The sequence below is a fragment of the Protomyctophum parallelum genome, assembly GCF_964188405.1.
Source record: "Protomyctophum parallelum genome assembly, chromosome: 23".
Classification (NCBI taxonomy): domain Eukaryota; kingdom Metazoa; phylum Chordata; class Actinopteri; order Myctophiformes; family Myctophidae; genus Protomyctophum; species Protomyctophum parallelum.
In genome coordinates this window covers 34,065,155-34,084,090 of record NC_139715.1, presented here as the reverse complement: position 1 = coordinate 34,084,090, position 18,936 = coordinate 34,065,155, and the positions used below count along the sequence as shown (strand labels likewise).

General features: G+C 43.2%; 1 protein-coding gene and 1 long non-coding RNA gene across 2 annotated transcripts in view; both read right to left on the bottom strand.

Moving 5' to 3' along the window:
* Positions 1–6,483: 6,483 nt before the first annotated feature.
* On the bottom strand, positions 6,484–7,472 carry LOC310854255. Its single transcript, XR_014568886.1, has 2 exons — positions 7,013–7,472; positions 6,484–6,922 (listed from the first exon to the last, which is right to left on the bottom strand). It is a non-coding gene; the product is annotated as an uncharacterized lncRNA (long non-coding RNA).
* Positions 7,473–8,333: 861 nt separating this feature from the next.
* Positions 8,334–18,936, bottom strand: part of LOC310854246 (uncharacterized protein) — a 109,376-nt gene continuing 98,773 nt past the window's right edge. The window contains exons 46-55 of the mRNA XM_083758821.1: positions 18,390–18,443; positions 18,021–18,128; positions 16,793–16,846; positions 16,353–16,460; positions 15,695–15,748; positions 15,124–15,231; positions 13,813–14,245; positions 11,407–11,597; positions 10,483–10,719; positions 8,334–8,532 (exon numbers count right to left, since the gene is read on the bottom strand). Coding sequence (XP_083614947.1) covers positions 8,386–8,532; positions 10,483–10,719; positions 11,407–11,597; positions 13,813–14,245; positions 15,124–15,231; positions 15,695–15,748; positions 16,353–16,460; positions 16,793–16,846; positions 18,021–18,128; positions 18,390–18,443 — 1,494 coding nt within the window. The 3' untranslated portion in view covers positions 8,334–8,385. The remainder of the gene's footprint in view (positions 8,533–10,482; positions 10,720–11,406; positions 11,598–13,812; positions 14,246–15,123; positions 15,232–15,694; positions 15,749–16,352; positions 16,461–16,792; positions 16,847–18,020; positions 18,129–18,389; positions 18,444–18,936) is intronic.

Sequence of the window (18,936 nt, the reverse complement as noted above, 5' to 3'; positions counted from 1 at the left end):
AGGCTTCAGGGCCCATTCTGCTGTAGCACAGTGGAGCTATAGGGGACAGTAGGGCAGGCTTCAGGGTCCATTCTGCTGTAGCACAGTGGGGCCTAGGGGACAGTAGAGCAGGCTTCAGGGCCCATTCTGCTGTAGCACAGTGGGGCCTAGGGGACAGTAGGGCAGGCTTCAGGGCCCATTCTGCTGTAGCACAGTGGAGCCAGGGGACAGTAGAGCAGGCTTCAGGGCCCATTCTGCTGTAGCACAGTGGGGCCTAGGGGACAGTAGAGCAGGCTTCAGGGTCCAGCATTCACAGCTATATAGGAGAGCAGACATCATAAAATGGTAAATTTATATACATTTATAAAGCACCTTTATCCAAGGCGCTTTACAGTGGCGTGCACAGACATTTAGAGGGGCAGGACAGTGGCGTGCACAGACATTTAGAGGGACAGGACAGTGGCGTGCACAGACATTTAGAGGGGCAGGTGCTCAAGTGGAAAAAAAAAAGGGCACCTTGTGCAGCGCGTGGAACCGGCTGGTTGCCTTAACCCATTTTGGGGCGGGAACCCATTTTGGTGTTAGCATTATGGTATGCTTTAGCTATTGAAAAATAGCAGATCTACAAGCTCATAGCACGCCACAGAGTGGCGCACTATGAGCTTGTAGGTCTGCAAAAAAAAAATTAATCGAAGAACCACTGACATAGAAACATAGATTTAGATTGTGGGGGCCAAAATAATATACTGTAGTAGAAGGCTAGAAGCGTTTTCTTTTGCTCTAGCACCCCCTAGTGTCTATCTGTGCACGCCACTGGCGCTTTACATAGATTGTGCATTATACATTCACCCATTCACACACATTCACACACCGATGGCGGAGGAAACCATGCAAGGCACTATAACCTGCACATCAGGAGCAATTTGGGGTTCATAAATCATAAATAATAATAACTTGAATTTATATAGCGCCTTAAAAAAAAACTAGGACGCTTTACATCAACATGAACATGCAATTTTTTTTCATGAATATAGCCTAGTATAGTATTGTTTCTTTTTACATTGTATGGTTTTGTTACTGTAAATTGTTTGACATTGACTTATAATAATATAATTATAGTTTAATCTACTTGTTCAGTTATTGTTTACAACTTATTGATTACAACTTGTCCAAAATGCAGCAGCTAGAGTTTTAACTAGAACTAAGATGAGAGAACATATTACTCCAGTTCTGGCATCACTGCAATGGCTTCCGGTTGTTTTCAGGATTGACTTTAAAATTCTGTTACTTGTCTATAAAGCTCTCAATGGTCTCGCACCTCCGTACCTCCGTGACTGCCTACCTAGATATGTCCCTAGCCGCCCCCTCAGGTCCTCCAATGCTGGCCTACTTGAAGTGCCTAAAAGAATGTGCACAAAAAAGTACGGTGAGGCAGCTTTTTGCTTCTACGGCCCAACAGCCTGGAATAAACTTCCATTCGAGCTCAGACACGCACCCTCTGTAGACATTTTTAAATCTCAACTCAAGACTCACCTCTTCACCCTTGCTTTTAGTTGAGTTTTATTTTTTTTATGTGTTTTTATTTATTTTATGTTCTTATATTCGGTTTTGTTCTCTGCTATTGTTCTATCATTTTAACTACTTGTGTTTTATTGTATTTTATTTTTGTGTCCTGCCCTGTGAAGCACTTTGAGCTGCATTTTATGTATGAAAAGTGCTATACAAATAAAGTTTATTATTATTGTTATTTTAGTATATAAAAACACTATTCTCGTACTTTCGTGGGACAGTCTTGTATGAAGTAGTAGGGCATTAAGCCATTTTGGGCGGGAACCCCTTTTGGGCGGGAACCCCTTTTGGGTGGGAAACCCTTTTGGTGTTTTAAACAAGCATTATGTTCTACTTTAGCTACACTATTGAAAAATAGCAGACCTACAAGCTCATAGCGCGGCACTCGGTGCCGCGCTATGAGCTTGTAGATCTGCTATTTTTGAAACAAAATAGTGAAAATGTGCCTCGAATCTTTGAATATATATATTCTCTCACAGAAACATGAGGTTTTTCATAAAAAAATATATTTTTTTAAATTTCAGGCCTAAATGGGGGATATAATATTTCTGCCTAAACAGCAAACAACAAACACAATATAGTATTCACTTCACAGGCACAGCACACAAACAATGCTTTATATCCTGACTTATAGTTCTTTCATTTTTACTTTTTGTAAAAAATATAATTAGTGACATGACATTGTACACAAACAAACAATTCACCTCTATTATTAACCATGAATGCTAAAGCAGCTAATTAACTGTAGGTAGTAGCTAACCCACCTGGTCTCTGGGGGAATGGACTTGTTTGGTTTTGTTACTGTAAATTGTTTGACATTGACTTATAATAATAATTATAGTTGAATCTACTTGTTTTTTTTTTAGTATATAAAAAAAGGAAATTGCACATGTTGTGAGCTAGCTTGTAGAAATGCCTATTCTCATACTTTCATGGACAGTTTTGTATGAAGAAGTAGGGCATTTTGGGCGGGAACCCCTTTTGGTATGTTTTTAGCATTATGTTCTACTTTAGCTATTGAAAAATAGCAGACCTACAAGCTCATAGCGCGGCACTCGGTGCCGCGCTATGAGCTTGTAGGTCTGCTATTTTTGAAAAAAATCGTGAAAAAGTGCCTCAAATCTTTGAATATATTTCCTTTCCTTTTTTCTTTTTAATTTCAGGCCTAAATGGGGGATATGATATTTCTGCCTAACAGCAAACAAACACAAGCACAGCACACAAACAAATGAAACAATGCTTCATATCCTGACTAGTTCTTTCATTTTACTTTTTGTAAATATAATTAGTGACATGACATGACATTACACACACAAGCAAACAATTCACCTCTATTAGCCATGAATGCTAAAGCAGCTAATTAACTGTAGGTAGTAGCTAGGCTAGGTAAGCTAACTCACCTGGTCTCTTCTTGGGGGGAATGGACTCCCTTTTTCTTCATTAAACTTCTCCTCCTGCTGTCACCGTCATCATGTCCCTGGGCAGGTTTCACTGACACAACTCTCCTCATCTTCCATGAGGTGGAACGGTACGTTTTAACGGGTTTATGTCACTGGTTTAATACTAACAAACACGAAGGAGTTTGAGTCAGACTAACTACTCGTCTGTTTAGAGCAGGTGTGTGCGTGTGTGTGTGTGTGGGGGGGGGGGGGGGGGGGGGGGGGGGGGAACCAAAGCCCCTTTATTAAAGAGCCCGCGCGTGAAGCCTGCTTAGGGAGCGTCTGCCAATAACCCGCATCACAGAATAGAGTGAGTGTGTCTGCAGTCTGCCTTATTGTTGAGACAAAAAAAATAATAAAGTGTTCTAGTTTATCTTTTTAACCCTGTATCTGTTATGTTTTAGCTTTGATCTTTTTTTCTTAATAAAGTCTGTTCCTGGTGTTAATAAATCTGAGCTATTATTATTATTATTAGTATTATTATTAGTCAGATACTCCCTATAGTCTCTCAAGACAGACTGTTGCCTCGGAACAACAGGGGAGGCGCTGTTTTCCCGAAAATATTTGACAGATGGGATTCTCAGATTGGATCTGTTCTGACTATATACACTTTATTTTCCGTCTCAATTATGATGTCATATTGTATTTTTTTTTTTTTTGTTGAAGACTAGTATTTCCTTTCCGGATGGGATGTTGCCCCCAGATGTAAAGCATGCCAGGCACACGTTTAGATTGATAAATAATAACATCTAAAGAGAAATACTTTGAATTGCTGTTTTGAATTGTATAATGTATATTCAAGTGTATCAAACAAAGAGAATAATACAGTCAAAATGAGTAGTCTGCATTTTATACAGACTAGCATGTTACATAGACAGCACTAGAATTGCATTTTTATGTATAGTCATAGCACTTCGTACATATGTATAGCATAGAATAGTATAGTATAGTTTATATATATATATGTATAGTTTCATTTATTTATAGATATTCCACTGTTACGTTCTTAGCTTACACTTATGATAACTATATTTTTTGATTTTGTATTGCCATGCTTTCTGTTGTTGCTTATTGTAAATCGCTCTGGATTAAGAGCATCTGCCTAAATGCCTAAATTGTAAATAAATAACAGCTAAGACTATAAGAGAAATACCTTGTATTGCTGTTTGAATTGTATAATGTTTATTCAATCGTATCAAAAAAAGAGAATAATAGGCTACAGTCAAAATGAAATAAGACCAAATAAGCCGGTCTAACTTTGTTTCAACAAAATACTGTATGTAAAATAGCAGATCTACAAGCTCATATCGCGCCACCGAGTGGCGCGATACGAGCTTGTAGGTCTGCTATTTTTGAAGAAAATCGAAGAACGACTGACATTTCTAGAATCTGATCTCAGGTCAGAATGGGTTATAATCAGACCAGTGTGTGTCCATGTGGAAACCTCGTATGAATCTGATCTCAGGTCAGAATGGGTTAATGCATTGAGAAAGAGAGAGGGGGGGGGGGGGGGAATTAACGGGTCGGGTCGGGTCATCACAGTCGGGTGTGAAAACCTTGTATATGGCCGAAAGTTAATGCCCGGCCCTACCCATGCCATGGCCCCTCATCAAACCCTGCATGTAGACTCAAGACACTGCCCCCGCTGCCACCCTTAGATCTCCATATATGGAGCTGTGTGTGTGTGTGTGTGTGTGTGTGTGTGTGTGTGTGTGTGTGTGTGTGTGTGTGTGTGTGTGTGTGTGTGTGTGTGTGTGTGTGTGTGTGTGTGTGTGTGTGTGTGTGTGTGTGTGTGTGTGTGTGTGTGTGTGTCCGTCCGATTGTTACCAGCTAATCTCTGGCACCGTTAACCAGGTCGATGACACATTTTGCACACACACATAATTATTATTATTAGCATGATGATACATTTACGGAGGGGGAAAAATATAAATAATGGAGATACGAGGTTTCTTCCCCGCTGAGCGGTGTTCGTTCGTTGTGCTTTGCTATAGCTCCGCTCCGGTGTGCCGGTACGTGTCTTTGCAGCATCCCAGATCCTTTCCGGATCCAGATCCTTTCCGGATGTTGCCCCCAGATGTAAAGAATTGTATCAAACAAAGAGAATAATACAGTCAAAACGAGTAGTCTGACCCTAGCCCCTTAGATAGCACTTTATGTATAGACTTAGATAGCATTTTATACAGACTAGCATAGCATGTTACATAGACAGCACTATAGAATTGCATTTTTATGAAGTCATAGCACTTCGTACATATGTATAACATAGAATAGTCATCTCTCCTAATGATACAAACATCAATACAGCATGGAATTGTGGACAAAATCTTGTTATTTGATGAATTGAACAATGTGGACCCTGTTCTTTAAATGTACCTCCATGAGGGATATATTTTGTCTTCCAGGGACCGATTTTATTCCCTGGGGAAATGTGAGTCTATATAGTTGTAAAATTACAGCCGATCTACAAGCTTGTAGATCTGCTATTTTCAGCATGCAATTTTACACTTGCAATGCAAGTGTAAAATTACTTATACTGGATCTCTTGTCCACTAGTCCCTTCCTAGCATTTTAGTCTAGTTTTTATTTGTTGACTCAGCATATTTAGTATTAGTTTTAGTCACCATAGCATAGTTTTAATTTAGTTTCCATTTAGTTTTCTTCAGTGGAAAAAGGTAGTCGACGAACATTTTTCGTCTTAGTTTTAGTCGACGAAAACAACACTGCCTGGTGGTCTGGATTGTTTTGACGATGTTGCGGGGGGGGGGGGGGGGTGGCCCTGAGGGTCATAGGAGGAGATTTTTGGTTTGGGGGGTTCAATCTCATCTCTCCATCATCTATTCTATAGACACACAGGGTTAACACAGGGTTAACGGAGCTGTATAGAAGCCATTTCACTGTGGGTTTTTTTATTTATTATTATTTCTGTTATTATTTAGCCTTATATTAGCCTAGAATATTCTGTAGATACTTTGGTTAATTGGGTTATTGGTTTAGGCACAGACGGGCACGCCTCCCAGGCCTTAAGGGGTTAATGATGGACAGCCTGTGGGGGGGGGGGGGGGGGGGGGGATACATGTTTTTTTACAGTAAACATGGAAGACGTTTGGACCATAATTATATGCACTTCACTTGAAATGAACGCAAAGCAAAATTAATGTACCAAGCAGTGTTGTTTTTGGCAGCAAATTTCTATTTTAGTTTTAGTCATAGTCTCTTGAATATAGTTTTCACTTAGTTTTAGTCACATTTTAGTCACCTGGAAAGTTCTAGTGTTTAGTCTAGTTTTAGTCGACTAAAATCTTATGACATTTAGTCGACTAAAACTAGATGAAGTTTCAGTCCAAAGTCTATATGACTAAAACTAAAATAGAAATTTGCTGCCAAAAACAACACGGTTATGGAAAAGGTTGGAAAAGCTGACAAACTAGCACTTACAGGAGCATTTATTCTGGACACACAGATGTTTGAGACAGCTGGTGAGAAGAGCAAAGGAAAGACATAACAGTACATTTATTATTGTCACAGCGATAAACAACAATAGACAAGATATTTGGCAATTTACAGACATAATGTTTGCATTTACAGTCTGAGCTTGTTTAAACAAAAACAACAAAAAACGAAACAAAAAAAAAGAAAACCAGTAAATGAGTTCTCGTACAGCAGCACGCATTTTGCTGTAATAATTTAGATTCAACGCGTATAATATGCGATGTAGCAATACTTTATTTATTTTACTTTACAGGATAAACTTCATCCGTCGATGAAAATGAACAACGTGCAAAAAAACTGGAAAAGGCTCCACATGTCTCTCAATCACTTGATGAATAAATTATGCCAGCGTCATGCCAGCCCATACTTGCTTTTAACTTAAATGCTGACCGTTTACAGCCGGTAATTCAACAGTCTAGGGCCTAGACTCTAGGCCCTAGACTCTATAGGCCCTAGACTCTATAGGCCCTAGACTCTATAGGCCCTAGACTCTATAGGCCCTAGACTCTATAAGCCCTAGACTCTAGGGGGACACGGACACATTTGAGGAGAACGTGGCAAACGTTCGTCATTTACAAATCGCCACCCTTATGCACATAATGCACCTGCTGCTGACTCATTAAAATCACCTGGGGGGGAAACACTTAACAACGGTGTGGCAAAGGAACCGTCACATTTCTGACAGACAGACAGACAGACAGACAGACAGACAGACAGACAGACAGACAGACAGACAGACAGACAGACAGACAGACAGACAGACAGACAGACAGACAGACAGACAGACAGACAGACAGACAGACAGACAGACAGACAGACAGACAGACAGACAGACAGACAGACAGACAGACAGACAGACAGACAGACAGACAGACAGACAGACAGACAGACAGACAGACAGACAGACAGACTATAATTATAGTCCATCCACTATGAATACAAGATTCTGACGGCAGCCGTGTCACTCCTCAAGAGTGGGGGGGGGGGGGGGGGGGGGGGTGAGTGGGGGACACTCCTATCCATTCTGTGCTGGAGGGGGGGTGGGGGAGTGGGGGATTTTAGGGGTGGGTTAAAGGTTTTATGACATTGATTTTCATTTATTTTTCTTTTTCTTTTAGGTTTTAAGACCTCAATTACACCCCAAAAAAACCTGAACTTTGAACATTCAGTGGATTTTCTGTGGTCTGAAGTTTTCTTTGGGGTTTGGAAGCCTTTTGAGCTACAATGAAAACAAGGCAACACAGTGAAAACAGTGACATCTGCTGGCAAATCCCATTGACATATATGGGATTTGCAGTAAGTGATGTCACTTACTGCCGGCAAATCAGAGCACCTGTTTGAGCCAGAAAACCCCAGATCACAGAAAGTCTACTGAATGTTAAAAGTTCATGTTTTTTGGGTGCAATTGAGATTAGAAAACCTAAAAAATAAATAAGAACAATTCCAAAACCTTTTTTTTTAATGTCACAATCCCTTAACCCATTCTGAACAGGAACCCATTTTGGTGTTAGCATCACGTTATGCTTTAGCTATTTAAAAATAGCAGATCTACAAGCTCATATCGCGCCACCGAGTGGCGCGATACGAGCTTGTAGGTCTGCTATTTTTGAAAAATCGAAGACACTTTTAGAATCTGATTCTCAGGTCAGAATGGGTTAATAAGGCCCATTCATACTCCAGTGTTAGGTGATAGGGTGACCACCCAAACAGAGTCAATGTGTTTTGGGGTGAGTGACGAGCGGATTATCACCGCGGCGTGCGCGCCACGTCATAGTCGTCGTTTTCAGGTGGTCACCTTATCACCTGAAAACGTGTAGTTCTGAGGTGATGAACGAACGGGCCTTTAGGGTTTAGGGTTTAGGGTCTGGGTGGGCGGGCGGGCGGGCGGGGCGGGTGGCATCCCGTCCTATGAGAAGCACACGGGTCCAATGTCCAGACCGAACTCCTGGTCGGCGTTGCCGATGTCCATGGGCGCCACGTCCACCACGGGCAGCCGGGCCGTGGTCTGGGTCCGGTACTCCAGGACCGTGCGGCCCCACTCGCCGTTGGACTTCTGTTCGGACAGAGAACCGGAGAGACAAAAGACATGGAATGAGTCAGACACACCACTGGAATGGACTACTCTAATAGACCCCCAGGTGTTTAGTATGGAGTTAACATTACTCTAATAGACCCCCAGGTGTTTAGTATGGAGTTAACATTACTCTAATAGACCCCCAGGTGTTTAGTATGGAGTTAACATTACTCTAATAGACCCCCAGGTGTTTAGTATGGAGTTAACATTACTCTAATAGACCCCCAGGTGTTTAGTATGGAGTTAGCATTACTCTAATAGACCCCCAGGTGTTTAGTATGGAGTTAACATTACTCTAATAGACCCACAGGTGTTTAGTATGGAGTTAACATTACTCTAATAGACCCCCAGGTGTTTAGTATGGAGTTAACATTACTCTAATAGACCCCCAGGTGTTTAGTATGGAGTTAACAGTACTCTAATAGACCCCCAGGTGTTTAGTATGGAGTTAACATTACTCTAATAGACCCCCAGGTGTTTAGTATGGAGTTAACATTACTCTAATAGACCCCCAGGTGTTTAGTATGGCGTTAACATCACTCTAATAGACCCCCAGGTGTTTAGTATGGAGTTAACATTACTCTAATAGACCCCCAGGTGTTTAGTATGGAGTTAACATGACTCTAATAGACCCCCAGGTGTTTAGTATGGAGTTAACATTACTCTAATAGACCCCCAGGTGTTTAGTATGGAGTTAACATTACTCTAATAGACCCCCAGGTGTTTAGTATGGAGTTAACAGTACTCTAATAGACCCCCAGGTGTTTAGTATGGAGTTAACATTACTCTAATAGACCCCCAGGTGTTTAGCATGGAGTTAACATCACTCTAATAGACCCCCAGGTGTTTAGTATGGAGTTAACATTACTCTAATAGACCCCCAGGTGTTTAGTATGGAGTTAACATTACTCTAATAGACCCCCAGGTGTTTAGTATGGAGTTAACATTACTCTAATAGACCCCCAGGTGTTTAGTATGGAGTTAACATTACTCTAATAGACCCCCAGGTGTTTAGTATGGAGTTAACATGACTCTAATAGACCCCCAGGTGTTTAGTATGGAGTTAACATTACTCTAATAGACCCCCAGGTGTTTAGTATGGAGTTAACATTACTCTAATAGACCCCCAGGTGTTTAGTATGGAGTTAACATTACTCTAATAGACCCCCAGGTGTTTAGTATGGAGTTAACATTACTCTAATAGACCCCCAGGTGTTTAGTATGGAGTTAACATTACTCTAATAGACCCCCAGGTGTTTAGTATGGAGTTAACATTACTCTAATAGACCCCCAGGTGTTTAGTATGGAGTTAACATTACTCTAATAGACCCCCAGGTGTTTAGTATGGAGTTAACATTACTCTAATAGACCCCCAGGTGTTTAGTATGGAGTTAACATTACTCTAATAGACCCCCAGGTGTTTAGTATGGAGTTAACATTACTCTAATAGACCCCCAGGTGTTTAGTATGGAGTTAACATTACTCTATTAGACCCCCAGGTGTTTAGTATGGAGTTAACATTACTCTAATAGACCCCCAGCTGTTTAGTATGGAGTTAACAGTACTCTAATAGACCCCCATTCTGAGTGGCGCGCTACGAGCTTGTAGGTCTGCAATTATTTTTTTTATCGAAGAACCACTGACATGGAGACATAGCTTTAGATTGTGAGGGCCTAAATAATATAGTAGAAGCGTTTTTTATCAAGAATTGATCAATGTCACCGCATGGTCCACACACTACAAATTAAGAAAAAAAAATTTTTTCTATTTTTTTCCCCCTTCTTTTTAGAGCACATTGCCAAAAGCTGTAGCTGCCCCTAGTGTCTATCTGTGCACGCCACTGAAAATGGGTAAACGTGGACGTCGTCAGGCCTGAATGGGGGGGTAAAAGACGTCCTCCAAAGCGAACAACAACGCCGTCGTACGTACCGAGCAGCCGTCCTCCAGGACGTTGTAGCGGAGGCGGGCGTTGCCCGTCGCCCGGAGGTCCTGTCCGTTGGCTCCGCGGAGCACCAGCGCCCTCTTCAGGCCTCCTCCGTCCTTGTAGGCCACGACGTTGCGGCAGTGGAAGGTGACGTTCTGGTGGGCTTCTTTGGAGAGGAGACGCAGAAGCTTGATCTGCACCGCCACCACGTTGGGCAGCTCGCCCTCGTTGCCGTAGTTGAACTATACGAAAGAAAAAACGGAAAGTAGTAAGTGTTGTTTTGTTGGCAGCAAATTTCTATGTTAGTTTTAGTCTTTGGGCTGTATTTTGCGTGCCAGGTCTTATTCCCTAACTTGAGTAAACTAAAGACCTGGATCTTTAGTTTACTCAAGTTAGGGAATAAGACCTGGTACTTAAGACACGCAAAATACAGCCCACTGTCTCTTGAATAGTTTTCACTTAGTCTTATAGTCACATTTTAGTCACCTGGAATGTATTAGTGTTAGTCTAGTTTTAGTCGACTAAATCTTCAGTTTATTTAGTCGACTAAGATGTATTTTTGCGGGCCTTGTTGCCGTCATAATGACTTATTTTACACATGCTGAAAATAGCCGATCTACAAGCTCACAACGCGTTGTGAGCTTGTAGATCGGCTGTCTGTGTGTCTGTCTGTGTGTCAGAAACACTGCCATAGCTCCTCACCGCCTGCACCAATCGCTCCCACTTTTCACAGAGGCATTGACCATAATAATAATATGGAGGTCTTAACGAAGCCCTTTATCCAATTTAACAAATAAAAAATTAATAATAATGAATTTATTAGTGAATTAAAAACGCACCCAGGGCGCAGTACCCCCCACGGCCACAAGGGGGGGGGGGGGGGCAAATATATCACAACGGGTATAAGGGCTAGTTACGTAAAAACGTACTCGAGTTCCTCCGTTGATGTCGGCCTCGAACCACACAGGTTTGTTGGGCGTGGGAGTGGATTTGGTCCACCAGGTTTTGCGCGGGACGGTGGGCGGGTTGGCGGAGACGCAGGTCTCCCCGGTGTCCATGTTGCAGTGCACTCGGATGGCGTCCTTGGTGCTGCCCTGGTTCGGGTCGATCCAGTACTCGCCTGCATGGAGTGAGGAATACAACGTTATTTATTAACCATTTGGACCTGAGGAACCATTCTACAAAATGTTTCTATGTCGGTCGTTCGTCAAACATGTTCATGTCAATTAAGGACCCCCAGAAATATGATGTAATTGGCTGCCGACCCCTGTTCTGATATAAATATGTTGTTTCATAAGAAGCTAAGATTTGAGTTAACCCATTCTGACCTGAGATCAGATTCTAAACATGTCTTCTACATCCTGACAGTTTTCTGAAAAAGCTATGTTTCTATGTCAGTCGTTGTTCGATTTTTCAAAAATAGCCATTTGAAATAATATATGTGCCCGATTCTGACCGAGGCTAATTCATTGACATTTTTCTCATTTTCATGTCGTGTGAAATCAGGGAATCATAGCTTCAAATGGACATATTGGTTGTTCAGTTTGACCCACCGGTTTTGGAGATATGGCTTATAGAGTAATGTCTGGCAGAGAAACAGTTGAGAAAACAGGCTTGAAAAGGTTCACTTCTGTGGACTCTTAACATTACACCTAGCTACATGTTTAAGCATTTATTTCATATTTGCATGTCTTCTGTGGTCTCTAACATTACACCTATAGCTACATGTTTAAGCATTTATTTCATATTTACATGTCTTCTGTGGACTCTAACATTACACCTAGCTACATGTTTAAGCATTTATTTCATATTTGCATGTCTTCTGTGGACTCTAACATTACACCTATAGCTACATGTTTAAGCATTTATTTCATATTTACATGTCTTCTGTGGTCTCTAACATTACACCTAGCTACATGTTTAAGCATTTATTTCATATTTACATGTCTTCTGTGGACTCTAACATTACACCTATAGCTACATGTTTAAGCATTTATTTCATATTTGCATGTCTTCTGTGGTCTCTAACATTACACCTAGCTACATGTTTAAGCATTTATTTCATATTTACATGTCTTCTGTTGACTCTAACATTACACCTAGCTACATGTTTAAGCATTTATTTCATGTCTTCTGTGGTCTCTAACATTACACCTCTAACAGTACACAATGTGGACTCTAACATTACACCTCTAACAGTACACAATGTGGACTCTAACATTACACCTCTAACAGTACACAATGTGGACTCTAACATTACACCTCTAACAGTACACAATGTGGACTCTAACATTACACCTCTAACAGTACACAATGTGGACTCTAACATTACACCTCTAACAGTACACAATGTGGACTCTAACATTACACCTCTAACAGTACACAATGTGGACTCTAACATTACACCTCTAACAGTACACAATGTGGTCTCTAACATTACACCTCTAACAGTACACAATGTGGACTCTAACATTACACCTCTAACAGTACACAATGTGGTCTCTAACATTACACCTCTAACAGTACACAATGTGGACTCTAACATTACACCTCTAACAGTACACAATGTGGACTCTAACATTACACCTCTAACAGTACACAATGTGGTCTCTAACATTACACCTCTAACAGTACACAATGTGGACTCTAACATTACACCTCTAACAGTACACAATGTGGTACTGCAGCTGAAAGTGCTTTAGAAGCCACACAGAAATGACGTAATATCAGAGTGGTGATTTAGGCTCAAACCATCAGCAATACGTTTGAGGGACACGGACATATAACGATGCACGGTGTGGTTCCTTTAAAACACTATCAGTGCCCGGAAGTGCTTCAAAATAAGAGCTCTGGGTTGTCTCAGCGCTTTTACTCTGAAAGCCATGACCCGGTAAACAATCTACTAAAAAAAGTTGACTTTACATTGCTATAGCTTACATTGCGATCATTTTAATTTATACGATATATATGATCCAAAAAGCGTTCATATTTTGCGGGAGAGAGACGGATGAGGAGCAGAAATGAAGCGCCAGCATAATCGATCCGTTCATCACCACGGAGAGCGCCCTGGATTAGGAGATACCAGTCATTCTTTCCGCCGCGCTAACATGTAAATCAACGGTAAGCTAATATGAGCCCAGAGCGTTAGCATACGGCAGCCGAAAGGCGAACGGGCCAAAAAGAAAAAAATAGGAACAATTCTGAATATTCTTATCTGGCCCCGTATCATGGAGGATGCGCTAGGACGTCTAAGGCTCAGCTCGTCTTGACGTACAGAATGTGTTTTAACACAAGCTAACAACCATCATAGTTTTAGTCATATAGCGAGAACGCACCGCTCTTCTTGAACGGGTAGCACTCCAGGATGTCCTGGCAGCTCTTGGCCGGGTTGCCCCGGGTCCCGTCGGGGTTGCGGAGCCCCTGGAGCCGCCCGCTGAGGCTCTTCAGCGTGGCCTGGACGCCGCGGTCGGCGCCCGCCACCTCCGAGGCCACGTTGGGCCGGGCCTCGTCTCTGAGGCTCTTCAGCGTGGCCTGGTGGACGGGGGCGGAGCCCGCCACCTCCGAGGCCGCGTCGGGCCGGGCCGCCTCGTCCTCGTTGAACTCCGGGGGCGGGGCCGGGGGGTCGTCGTACTGGAAGTCCCCCTCCTCCCCCTTCAGGTCGTAGTCGTGCCACGGCGCGCCTCCGAAGAGGTCGTGGAGGTCGGCGGCGGCGGTGGGGGGCCCCGGGGGCCCCGGGGGGCCGGGGAGCCCGGGGTCTCCGTGTGGACCCTGAAAACACACACAGTTGTTTTTGTTTTTTTTCTTAACATTTTTTATCCCACGATTTTGTAACCCAGTTTTTTTTTTTCACCCAGTGCCAATTATCTAATGTAACCCTGGGCGCTACACTTCCTCTGCCAACCTGGGGGGGCAGCGGACTGACCTCATGCCTCCTTCTATGCATGAGGAGTCCAAGCTGCTTCTTTTCACCTGACAAGAGGGGAATTTCCCCGGCCGTGTGGAAGGGACACGTTATTCCGAACAGTTCCTTTCCCCTCCATCAGGCGCCCCGGCTGGCCAGGGGGAGGCAGTTTAGAGACCAGGATTACTGCATGTTTTTGTGAGGGTATCTACCCTAGGGGACACGGGGAGAACATGTGAGGGTACCTACCCTAGGGGACACGGGGAGAACATGTGAGGGTACCTACCCTAGGGGACACGGGGAGAACATGTGAGGGTACCTACCCTAGGGGACACGGGGAGAACATGTGAGGGTACCTACCCTAGGGGACACGGGGAGAACATGTGAGGGTACCTACCCTAGGGGACACAGGGAGAACATGTGAGGGTATCTACCCTAGGGGACACAGGGAGAACATGTGAGGGTACCTACCCTAGGGGACACGGGGAGAACATGTGAGGGTACCTACCCTAGGGGACACAGGGAGAACATGTGAGGGTACCTACCCTAGGGGACACAGGGAGAACATGTGAGGGTACCTACCCTATAGGGGGACACGGGGAGAACATGCAAACTCCACACAGAAAGGCCCTTTCGCCTTGATTCTTTGAGCGGTCAAAATAAGACGTAAAGAGAGCCACAGATACTTTGGAAAGAGAGGGCCAGATAATGCCTAAAATGCACTAAATTGTAAAATGGTCCTCACCGCTTCTCCCAGGTCACCACCGGTTCCTCTGCTCCCCGGGGGCCCCATGGGGCCGGGCTGTCCCATGTGGCCCTCCTTTCCTGGCGGTCCCACCACGCCTGGGGGCCCCTGGGGAAATTATCCAACACAAAAGGTCATTCATTGCACAGATCATTGACACGGTTATAGTTGAGTAGAGCTGGCACAAAATATCTCTGTTTTTTGTAGAGGCAGAAAACTACTTTGAGATGTGGTTGGTGTTGAGAAAAAAAACTTAAACCCATTTTGGGGCGGGAACCCCTTTTGGTGTTAGCATTATGCTATGCTTTAGCTATTGAAAAACAGCAGATCTACAAGCTCGTAGGTCTGCTATTTTTGAAAAGTCGAAGAACGACTGACATAGAAACATAGCTTTTTCAGAAGACTGTCAGGATGTAGAAGACATGTTTAGAATCTGATCTCAGGTCAGAATGAAGACTGTCAGGATGTAGAAGACATTTGTAGAATCTGATCTCATGTCAGAATGAAAACTGTCAGGATGTAGAAGACATGTTTAGAATCTGATCTCAGGTCAGAATGGGTGTGAACTTACTCTGGGTCCAGCTGGCCCCAGAATGCCCCTCGCTCCATAATCTCCTGGTTGTCCCTGAAATGGATGAGCGACATTTTGTCAGATCATAATAATTCTCCGATAGATTGAAAACATTCTCTTCACCATAATTATTATTGGTTGAAATCGATTGGCTATATAAAGTTCAAGCCTATACATAAACACACAATGAAAACATGACTGGATTTAGATATAAATCGATACATCTGATATAAACAGATATATTTGGGGGGGGGTATACACGTTTGGGAGTACACGTTTGGCTTAGGGTTCCGGTGCTGGGGAGTAAACACGTTCGGCTTAGGGTTCCGGTGCTGGGGAGTACATGTTTGACTTAGGGTTCCGGTGCTGGGGAGTATACGTTCGGCTTAGGGTTCCGGTGCTGGGGAGTAAACACGTTCGGCTTAGGGTTCCGGTGCTGGGGAGTACACGTTTGGCTTAGGGTTCCGGTGCTGGGGAGTAAACACGTTTGGCTTAGGGTTCCGGTGCTGGGGAGTAAACACGTTCGGCTTAGGGTTCCGGTGCTGGGGAGTACACGTTCGGCTTAGGGTTCCGGTGCTGGGGAGTACACGTTCGGCTTAGGGTTCTGGTGCTGGGGAGTACACGTTCGGCTTAGGGTTCCGGTGCTGGGGAGTCTTACCGTTATTCCTGGCAGGCCGTGCAGTCCGGTGAACCCGCGGTGACCCTTCTGACCCCTCTCTCCTGGCTCTCCGGCCGCGCCCTGCTCTCCGAGCGGCCCTTGGGGCCCCTGGGAAAAGTGGTGGAAAGAGTACTCACACTTTGTACTTAAGTATAAAAGTATCAACAGGCCTACTGCAGTGTCGAAATAGTCAGTTACAAAACGTACTTGAGTAAAAGTACAAAAGTGTTTGGTATCAAAATGCACTTAAAAGTACAAAAAGCAGAAAGTACTTTATTATGCAAGAGAGAATAGTATATTTCAATATGACTGGGGTCCCCTGACCTCTTGACCTCTTGGATGTGAAAGGGTTAATATTATATATATCAGATATCCGAAAGAATATCTGAACAGAATGCGTGGAGAAAAAAAGGTAATAAATCATGCCGTTTCGTCCTCACCAAATGGCCTCGTACACCGTCCGGGCCCTCGGCTCCTGGGGGGCCCTTGGCACCCTAAAAACAGACACACAAACACAGTACTTTAGGCTCCTGGGGGGCCCTTGGCACCCTGAAAACAGACACACAAACACAGTACTTTAGGCTCCTGGGGGGCCCTTGGCACCCTAAAAACAGACACACAAACACAGTACTTTAGGCTCCTGGGGGCCCCTTGGCACCCTAAAAACAGACACACAAACACAGTACTTTAGGCTCCTGGGGGGCCCTTGGCACCCTGAAAACAGACACACAAACACAGTACTTTAGGCTCCTGGTGGGGCCCTTGGCACCCTGAAAACAGACACACAAACACAGTACAGATCATGCCGTGCTTTAGCTATTGAAAAATATCAGACCTACAAGCTCGTAGCGCGCCACTCGGTGGCGCGCTACGAGCTTGTAGGTCTGATATTTTTGAAAAATCGAAGAACGACTGACATGGAAACATAGCTTTTTCAGAAAACTGTCAGGATGTAGAAGACATTTATAGAATCTGATCTCAGGTCAGAATGGAAACTGTCAGGATGTAGAAGACATTTTTTAGAATCTGATCTCAGGTCAGAATGGAAAACTGTCAGGATGTAGAAGAACATTTTTTAGAATCTGATCTCAGGTCAGAATGGAAAACTGTCAGGATGTAGAAGACATTTTTTAGAATCTGATCTCAGGTCAGAATGGAAAACTGTCAGGATGTAGAAGACATTTATAGAATCTGATCTCAGGTCAGAATGGAAAACTGTCAGGATGTAGAAGACATTTATAGAATCTGATCTCAGGTCAGAATGGAAAACTGTCAGGATGTAGAAGAATATTTTGTAGAATCTGATCTCAGGTCAGAATGGAAAACTGTCAGGATGTAGAAGAACATTTTTAGAATCTGATCTCAGGTCAGAATGGAAAACTGTCAGGATGTAGAAGACATTTTTTAGAATCTGATCTCAGGTCAGAATGAAAACTGTCAGGATGTAGAAGAACATTTTTAGAGTCTGATCTCAGGTCAGAATGGAAAACAGTCAGGATGTAGAAGACATTTTTTAGAATCTGATCTCAGGTCAGAATGGAAAACTATCAGGATGTAGAAGAACATTTTATAGAATCTGATCTCAGGTCAGAATGGAAAACTGTCAGGATGTAGAAGACATTTTGTAGAATCTGATCTCAGGTCAGAAGGGGTTACAGTGTGACTCACGTTGGTCCCTCTCTGTCCCGGGCCTCCCGGCATTCCCACGGAACCCTCGGGTCCGTGAGACCCAGCGGGCCCGGCGAGACCCTCGGCGCCGTTGCTGCCTCTGTCCCCCTGCACACGCACACGCACACGCACACGCACACACACACACACACACACACACACACACACGCGCACATACACACACACGTTCACATTTAACGAGAAAATCATGAGCACAAACAGTATATGTAGATGCACAAACAAGTGTGGAAATATAGTGACTCCTCTCCATCGTCAAAGTTGCCCAGCCCTGCTGTATATCATACTGTATATCATACTGTATATCATACTGTATATCATACTGTATATCAACATCAGGTTCCATCTTACCCGAGCTCCATTGATGCCATCCTTGCCAGGTGTGCCATCGGCTCCGGAGATACCCTGAATACAGACAGATATAGTTACAGGTATAGTTACTGTATATACAGTATATATGTAAATCCCTGGAACATGTGACGCGTTTAAAACCTAAACACCATGTGTGTAATAATAAAATGCCAAGTGTTTATTAATGGTCATAAAATACAGTAGAACACGAGTTCACTCAAACACCTCACGAGAACACCTAGTGTTCAAATTCTAAACACCTATAATAATGACTGACTTTGATTGTAAAAACTAAACACGTTTATGTGTTTAAAAAGTGTTACGGGCGATTAAACATGTTCTTCTGTTTATAATCTAAACACTGTGACACGTTTAAAAAGTGTTACTGGCGATTAAACATGTTCTTCTGTTTATAATCTAAACACTGTGACACGTTTAAAAAGTGTTACAGGCGATTAAACATGTTCTTCTGTTTATAATCTAAACACTGTGACACGTTTAAAAAGTGTTACAGGCGATTAAACATGTTCTTCTGTTTATAATCTAA